The 9,544-nt window shown below is 41.5% G+C and overlaps 1 protein-coding gene across 1 annotated transcript in view; it reads right to left on the reverse strand.

The window, feature by feature from the left end:
- RNLS (renalase, FAD-dependent amine oxidase) overlaps positions 1-9,544 on the reverse strand; it is a 45,258-nt gene that overhangs the window by 24,850 nt on the left and 10,864 nt on the right. The window contains exon 3 of the mRNA XM_010189974.1: positions 197-230. Within this exon, the coding sequence (XP_010188276.1) occupies positions 197-230 (34 nt within the window). The remainder of the gene's footprint in view (positions 1-196; positions 231-9,544) is intronic.

A 9,544-nucleotide genomic window follows, 5' to 3' on the forward strand; every position in this document is an offset into this window, starting at 1 on the left:
AAGTGTGAGCCACACTGTATTTACAGAACAAAACCCAAAGTGAAAAGGGATTCTGAAGTCAGTCTTAGTATGACGAGTCCTGAAACCCCTCAGGAGAGGTAGAGTTGCTGCAAGGAAATGTTTTTCCCCATTTGGTAAAGTTCCGTCCTCTCCCTTGGATTGGTGAGCTGAAAACCCAAGAAACAGCAAATCCCGCTGTTTATGTCACCATGCGCTGAGGGAAGCGTTGACTGATTAAAAGGCAAAAGGATCACGATCAGAAAGCTACCAGTGAGAAGTGGAGGAATGGCCCTGACACAGAGACATGCCAGTATCGAGGTGCTAGAAAATTCAGGACAAATCACACACAAATATTTGCAGGAAAAAAAAAGGACTAAATTATATTTGGAGGAAGTCTGTGATTTTCTACTGTTGAGAGAAATCTCCTCATCACAAGCTTAAACACCGAATACATTTAAATGTAATTTTAACTCCGAATGAGGCTTTCAAGCCAATGTTTTCAAAGGCATACAAATTATTTCAGAGGGTGGGTTCGTATTGCGCTAAGCCAGGACTGAGAGAACTCTGCTTAGTTTGTCGATACACTTACCTATAAGACAAGCAATGGGAAGACCTAATAGGTTTCACGGGAAGAGAGGAAAACAGAGACAGAAAGTGAGAGGCATTCAGAGATGACACAAGGCAAATACCCTTGTTTCTCACCTCATTACTGGGAGAAATAAATACTTGCTAAAAGCAATAAACCACAGACGGGCATGTGTAAACGCAATGCCCATGCCAGAACATCCACTACCTAGCACTAGTAGCTTTCCAATTATCAGCCTTTTGTCTAATTGCTCCCTGGCCCAAAGGATTTTTATGAAGTCTTTAATTTCCCCCAGATACTTTTTCAAAGCAGCCAGTAAATGTACCTGCCTGCCTTATCAGTATTTTAGGGAGTTACGGAGAAAGTAATAAAACCATAAAATTCTTTCTGTCAAGAGGAAAAGAAAACTTTTCTGGACAGCAAATTTATTATAAAACACAGTATCTAATGAGAAAGTTTATTTTTAGAAGCTATCTGCACTGTAATAATTAGTTCAAGAGAATTTGGGACACGCCGTTTCAGGAATCCATAACCTGAGATAAAGCTACAAAATACTGGAGCATCACTGGGCTGATGATCCTTATAATCATACTGTGAACATCTACAGATCCAAATTTGGATAGCATTTAAAGCTTAATTTTCACAATACTGTGTACAAAATGAAATCCATCCACGTCTTTCAGAATTTATATTACTCTCATCTTCTCGAAAAATGCCCCAGATAAACCATTTTCTTTTAATGTCACACCAAGTTGTTAGCTCTAAGATCAACCACCAGAACTATGAACTGCACAATAATCCTCCTCACATCAACAAAGAGACCCAGGATCGAAAAGGCCATTTAGAACTACTCATGCCACACTGACACTGTCCATAGGTAGAGCTCACATGAGACTCACTTTTTCTTTTTCTTTTTCAAAAATCAAATAGGTTGTGGCTGTAATTCTTCCTGGTTTCTATTTTGCTTTTATTTTTTCCCCCTGCAGCTGAATTAGTTACAGACTTTACAGGGCTTTCCTCCCAGAACTTCTAATAAAGCAAACTCTGAAAAGCTGAAGCAAACGGTTTCATCCTTTTACTATTTTTAGAAGCACATTTGAATTCTTATGTGCATATTTCAGTAACTAAAAGGGCAGGGGAGAGGGGAAAACATCATTTCCGATGTATTCCAGCACTGCAAATGGAAGAATGTGATGCAGTGGATAGAAAAAGACAGGAAGGAGAGAAAAGGGAAGAAACCAGTTTTGAATAAAGAAATGCAAGGAAATAAGCAGAAGGGCAGATGAGAATCGAGGTACCAGGCAGTATGTACAGAAGAAAGACAACGTGAAATACAAGGCAACAGGACAGAAAGAAAAGACAATAGAAAACACAGTAGAAGTAACAGATTTACAAACAAAAAAAGAGTCTAAGGAAAATAACTTTTCCAAATGGAAGTGAAAGATGACTCGAGAGAAATGTGAACTAAATGAGAAAGACATAAACTGAAGTCAAAAGAGAGGCAGACCACAAGGAAAGCTCACAACCGAGATTAACAGATGCACTTCTGCACTTCCATGGCAGATGTTCTGTCTCCCTAAATTCGGAAGGGACAACGGGATGAATCCTTTTACTGAATTGCCTGGGTACTTGATTTTCGATTACGTGATTTAAGAATTAAAAGTTGCCTTGGCTGGTGCTAAATGCCTCAACCATATTCTGGTACCTTCACTATGGGTAATCTGGGCTTTGGAAATACTGCTTATGCAAAAATAACTTTTTTGTTTCCTCCTTCAACTGTCCAGTTTTGCAGCACGTGCCAGTTTGCAGGTCTGTGTGCCCTCTTCAGGTCCAGACCTTAGCCGCATAAATAGGCAGGCTCTTTAGCTCCTGGTGTTTTCATACTAAAAATTTGCAGAATCGCAGAATGGTAGGGGTTGGAAGGGACCTTTGAAGATCATCCACTCAAACTCACCTGCTGTAGTAGGATCACCTAGAGGAGATCACACAGGAACACATCCAGGCGGGTTTTGAATGTCTCCAGAGAAGGAGACTCCACAACCTCTCTGGGCAGCCTGGGCCAGGGCTCTGTCACCCTCACAGTTTAAAAGATTTTCCTTATGTTTAAGTTGAACGTCCTGTGTTCCAGTTTGTGACCACTGCCCCTTGTCCTGTCACTGGGCACAACCAAGAAGAGTCTGGTCCCATCCTCCTGACATCCATCATTTAGATATTTATAAGCATTAATGAGATCCCTCCCTCAGCCTCCTCTTCTCCAGGATAAACAGACCCAGCTCTCTTGGCCTTTCCTCATATGGGAAATGCTCCGGTCCCCTCATCATCTCTGTGGCTCTACGCTGGACTCTCTCCAGTGGTTCCCTGTCCTTCTTGAACTGGGGAGCCCAGAATTGGACACAGTGTTCCAGATGTGGCCTCACCAGGGCAGAGTAGAGGGGTAGGAGAACCTCTCTGACCTACAACCACCCCCCTCCTGATACACCCCAGGATGCCATTGGCCTTCTTGGCCACAAGGGCACAGTGCTGGCTCTGGCTCATGGTCATCCTGCTGTCCCCAGGACTCCCAGGCCCTTTTCCCCTGAGCTGCTCCTCAGCAGGTCAGCTCTCATCCTGTACTGATACATGGGGTTGTTCTTCCCCAGATGTCATACCCTACATTCACCCTTGTTGAATTTCATTAAATTTCTCCCTACCCAACCTTCCAGCCTGTCCAAGTCATGCTGAATGTCAGCACAGCCTTCTGGAGTGTCAGCCACTCTTCCCAGCTTTGTACCATCAGCAAATTTGCTAAGGGTACACTCTGTCCCATCGTCCAGGTCACTCGTGAATATATATATTCATGTATATATATCTTCAACAGAGCTGGACCCAGAACCGACCCATACCACTAGACACAGACCTCCAACTAGACTCTGCCTCACTGACCACAACTCCCCAAGTTCTGTTTTATTAAAACAAACATTTAATGTTATGAAATAAGGGACACAAAAGATGAACTGGTGAAATAAATCTAGTTTGTTGGTCACTAAAGAGACTGTTACCAACAGGAGTCCATCCAAATGGAGGCATTTAAGAGAGGTTCCCAGATGTCAGTTGTTCCTTAAGACAAAAGATGGGAATTTACTTTGCTTCTGCAGATAACTTAGTCTAGAAAAGCCATGATCTTTCCTTTTAAAGTATCTCACATAACTCAGGCAAGTTCAGTTAACCACAGAGGACTCGCATCTAATGCAGGATTGCCTGCAACTGCAGAAAACCAGACATGAACCTCTCAGTGCACGCAGCAGCTGACACTGCTACTGCTAACACCGTTCTGTCTGTCCAGAACTGCTTCCCCAGGTATGTCCTACAGACAGCTTTGCATGCATTGCTCCACATTTTAGAGCTAAAATGGGAAATGAGTTTATGGGGCTTAATACTGGACATCTCCTATCAACCAGAGGTTGGTGGAGCAGCCGTCGTTGTCATCTTTACAGTTCAAGGTTAAAACTGGTGACTCTTGACAATTTAAATGTCTCTGCTGACTGACGTGAACTTCATAGGAAATGTGTAGTCTGCGGTTACCAACACTTTACTGAAGCTAGACAGTTACCAGTTTAAGTTTTTTAAGAAGATTTTTAAATTTTTTATACATTACTCTCTAAAACTTAGCATTTGGTTACCAAATATAAATTAAAATTTCCACCCATTTACCTCTCAACCTCAGGCTTTAGAAGACATTGTCAGAACTTAAACTCCTTGAAGATTTTTACTGTAACTGCTGAGAAGAATAATCTAGGGAGCTGCTTTTCTTCTCCCAAATATGCTATGGGAGTTGTGATTTGCTCTTCTGAGCTGCAGAATCATGTCAGAACAGATCTATCATAAAGTACCTTAAAAATTATTATATTCTGTAATTGAATAAATAGCACCACTACCAGTAAAATACACAAAAACAATAAAATGAAAGCAGAAATGTTCATTTGTATTATTGTCCCAATATAGAATCAAAGAAGGATTTAGATCACATAAGGATGAATGACAAAGCATCTTCAAATACAGAAATACAACACTGAAATCTGTTACTATTTATAAAGACTTGACTAGAAACAAATAATAGACAGTTTCCACTCAAAAGTACTGAAACAGCTGGCTGATCTCCCTGTGGCCTCTTTGATGTAGGTTTTTAACATATCCTGGAATTCTAGGTCAATCACAGAGACGTGGAAGTGTTTGAACATTGTGCCAAAAGGACAAACAGAAATTACTCAGGTGGGGGGAAAAAAGCTGGTATCAGTTTCCAAGCATAGCCAATGACATCTGATGGGGAGCTCACTTAATAAAAATGACAGAATTAATGGCACCACGACTCAAAAATAAAAAAATCTTTCTTCAGAGGGACTGCCCATTTGGTTGATTAAAGTACATACAGGCAATACATGAATGTAAGGTATACAACTTAGCCCTGTATGGCATAATGGTGAAAAGAGCATCGTACTATAAGGATAAAGCACAGGCTAAGTGGGTCAGGAACCAGGGGGCTGAAAGGTCTCAAGAAGCAGCTGTCAGCAGGTATTTCTAGCAGGTCTCCGCAGAGACCGGTAAGAAGCTTAAAAGTATACAAACAACTTAATTGCTGAAAAATTAATGGCAATGAAATCTGCTAATGGTACCAAGTGTGTTTGAGTGGGCAGTCATGCGTGATCTGTATTGCCATGCAGGAAGCTGGAGTAGCAAGTAGAAGGAGGAGAACTTAACTTTGTGTGCAACACTAACCAGATGTGTATGGAAATGCTATGTCAAATTTTGATCATAAAGGACATGGAAGAAAGAGAGGTGTGAGAGGCGGGATAATTAAAGCAGCTCAGCAGTTCTCTAGATGGAGAACTCCTATCACTATGAGGATCTGCAGCCAGCCCCAGAAACACACTTTAAAAGTCAGCAAGTAGAAAGAGTTTTCAAAAGCACAGTTGGTGAACTAACAGGTGCTTCATCTTTGGTGGTTTCTGGAAACCCAGAATGAATTTCTCTCCTGAAGTACCAAGGGAAAAGCTAAGTCTGCTTTATTGTTATCTAGGTTACTGGGCTTAACACAGAAGGTACTTGGATGAAAAGTGATGGCCTGTGACAGCAAGCAGACACTGATTGAATGATCTGCTCGATCCTTTCAAACTTCAAGTAACTTGTGAGAGCTGTGCAAACTCTATCCTCTGACAGCAATCCACAGATTTCAATGAGTTCGAAACAATGTCATGCTTACTCACCTAAGCATAACCCGCTGCTCAAAGTAGGGAATGAATTATGGGAGGGCAAGCATTGAAAGTTTGCCTTTCCTTCCAAAGGCTTGGTCAACTGATGCACTGGGAGCATACAGAGTGTGCTCTCATGAGGGAAGGGAACTCAGATGAGGAGCACAGGGGAGTTTGCTGCACTGGCCTTTCCAATGGCAACTTTAGACAGGAGCTCTGAAGAAACAGGTGATGCTCCCTCTCTCCCATCAACCTCATGTAAGTCAAGATCAGAACATGACTTCCCACATATAACAAGTGACCTCATATCTCAGATAGAGAAGTGATACTCTATTATATGCCTCTCAGTGATTCTTCCTACTGCATGCAGTTTGACAGAGGAAACAGTACTCAATTACTGACTAGACACAAGGCCATACAGATAAAATAGCTGCTATTATTTAACAAAATAGCTGTCAAAACAGCTATCCAAACAGTCTCTCATTTCAAGAGAGTAACTGGCATTAGTCAATAATTCTTAAGGAATGGGCAGGCCAAGGAAACTTCCCATTTTGGCAGTGGAGCCTTAGATAAAAAGAAATCTTAAGTTTTATACAAGCTTCATAAGAAGGGAGGGACAGGGGAAGAAGGGAAAAAGTATCATTAAATTAAAAAAAAAACAACAACCAAACAACAAACCAAAACACTCAAGTGTATCCCTGCCTGGTAAAAATATGAGTCAGGAAGAAGCCCCAGGCTACAAAGAGAGGAGGTGAACAGCAACTGGCCTCTACCTGTTGTGGCACCCCCAGCAGCGCATTGCTCTCCTCCACCCAGGACCGATCCACACAGCCCTTCTGCCTCATCTGCTGTGACCAGGACGAGCAGCTAAGGGGAAGATGGGGAGCCCGTAGGTGGGCAGGCGTTTGACCTCAGAAAGCAGGAGGCAGGATCCATCCCTCCAGAAAGCGCTGGTAGCACTGCCATCTGCTGCGGGAGAGCCGAACGTCAGCCCAGGGCATCGCTGGAGCACCAAGCGGCACCGATGCGTTTCACTTCAGTTGCTAGGCATGAAGGATCAGGCAGAAAGGTATTAATGGCAACTGCTTTTGCTGCGCGAAGCGACATCATCAAACTTCAGCATCTCCAGCTCCTGGTCAGGCTTTGAAGGTAAGCACAGAGCTCTGTTTGTATCCCAAGTTATTAATTTTTTGTTTTCCATATTTAAAACTTCTCTCACTACTAATACGAAGTACAAAATTTATTTACCAGACATGGTCAAAGAAGTTTAGAATTTAAGGTGACTCTTTAACGCTGGATTTAACAAACAAACCAAAACCAAACCCACCATACGTGGCAGAATAAAACTGATACCGCTGTAACCACATGAAAAATACCATCATGATTGTTGCAAAAATAGTATTTCTATTTCTGAAGAGCAGTATGACATAAAGCTCTCTGCCAAAAGCTGCCATAGGAAAAAAACCTCTTGCAGTCCCTCCTATCATAACAAACTCATTCTAGGGAAAAAAAAAGTCAAGAGTGCAAGTTCTTGATTAAACACTATGATTTTTCGACCAAATATCTTGATTCACAACAAAAATCCCACCAATGCCCATGGGAAGTCTATCTGAGCTGAACTGAACTACGTTGCAAAGTAACCGTGGCAGTAAGCACCACTTCACTGGAAAAGATGATACTCACAATTTCCTGGGCAATGTTTAACTCTGCCCTTTTATTATGTGTTGCATCATCGTTAGTTCATATCTAGAAGGAGCAAAGATTCAAAAGGTCTTCAATTAACACACTTAAAGTTGAATAAAACTGCTCCTAAACGTTCAAGCTACTGGTCAGAAGGTTCACTCTCAATCACTAGGATTGGGAATTACTTATTTTCAACAAATCCCTTCATTCTGTGGAATCTGGATTTGTCACAAAGGCAACAGAAAGCCATTAAGTGAGTGGTCCAGGCTTCGCAGGGTATTACGTCTCTTCCACGGATCAGCTCATGTACGTTTAAATATAATCCAGAATAAGCAGCTAAACGTTAGCACATTAATAGTAAATAACCGCAGTGCTTTTCAACTTAAACAGACAACCCAAAATAGGAAACTGCTTTTGGAGGAATAAAACCCCAGGAAAACTGGGTTATATTTCAGCACGTTCTGCTGGAAGCCTACTGGCACAGGTTCTTGTCCTACAAGAATCTCTGAATATGCAGTTAGTGAAGGGAAAATCATGGACAGCTCGGTCCCTTCTGCAGGAAACTGATTTGGTATTTTCTTACCTGACTAACCAGAAGTCAGAAAAAAAAACCAACCAACCAAACAAAACAAACAGCAAAACAAACCAAAAGGAACCTGTCCAGTTACTTGGAAGCAATTCTTTCCAAAAACCATGTCCTGGACCTTAACAGACGGTCTGCTGTGTTAGTTCATACATAATGCACCTGCCTCATTAAAACACGTTATTCCAAGTCTCCTACTTAAGCCTCTGACTAAAAACAAAGCATAGCAAGCGTATCCTAAATGCGTGTAAGAGTTGCAATTTACTGCCATGCTCATCTGCTCGGTGTAACGCATGCCCCTTCCCACCCTCGTCCAGCTGTGATTTACAGGAAGGGTATTGAAGCGCAAGAACTCTCTCATGTTTGAAATCCATATAGCACGTAAGGTCCCAGTCCTAAATGAGGCTTTTTATACCATCACGCAAACAATAAAAGATAACTTCAGTATTCAAGTTACATCAAATTATAGAATGACCATAATGGGTATTTCATGGTTAAAAATATCCTAAGCAACATAGTCAATACCAGCCACTTAAATATGCATAATTTGTAGGACTGAAAAATCTTTTTGTAAATATGATTTTCACCTATATGATTGAAGAGACATTTCTTTGCAACCATACTTTAAAACCATAGCTTTTTAATTCAAGAAAACACTTCAAGGTTGAAGCTTCCCTAGTCCAAGTCTCAGCCTGCAGCACATTTTGCAGTTGAGTAATAAACCCTTTTAAAATACAGTTTATTATGGAAATACTGTCAGACCCTTAATTAAAGTAGGTGCCACAACAGTAGAGCTGCTTACACAACAAATGGATTCTGCGAAGAACATCAGGCACTCGCTGACCTCTGCATTAAGTGCTTTTATTTCAGCCCACCATTTCAAATGGCACTGTCGATAAAGTCAGCGCAATGAGATCACTCTTATACCCTGCTGCACAGCCCATGGAGCTCTGGACAGAAATGAGAGAGCTGAAACAGTAGCTAATATCACCAGCGGTGGTTTGAAACCACGAACGTGCACACGTCTCCTCCAACAGACCAAGGATTCGTTGTTGTCTGGGAAATGAGAAAGGACCTTTAAACCAGACTTTCAGGTCTGAGATTTAATTCAACTTTGTCTCAGATCTCCTGCACAGATTACAAAGAACTATGCTCCCATGTCAACAATATTTTTGTCTTATTAAATTTTCATAAAGGGTGAAATCCTGACCTCACTGAAGTTGCAGGAAATTTTGCCAATGGCTTCGGAGCCCAAGTTTTAGCCAAAGCGAAACAGTGAATCACCTGCTCAATAGAAAAATCCAGGCCTTTTGAAAAACGATGCTTTCTGACAGGAGCTGATGATATGCTGATGAAATGGATCGAGATGGATAGTCTGATAAAGGCAAAAATAGCTTTAGGATCCTTCTATTACAGAAATTTAGAGCCTGCACGTAAAACACATTCAGCGTGCCTTTGCCAAGCAGG

Source organism: Mesitornis unicolor, unplaced genomic scaffold, assembly GCF_000695765.1.
Source record: "Mesitornis unicolor isolate BGI_N332 unplaced genomic scaffold, ASM69576v1 scaffold8848, whole genome shotgun sequence".
In the NCBI taxonomy this organism is placed as follows: domain Eukaryota; kingdom Metazoa; phylum Chordata; class Aves; order Mesitornithiformes; family Mesitornithidae; genus Mesitornis; species Mesitornis unicolor.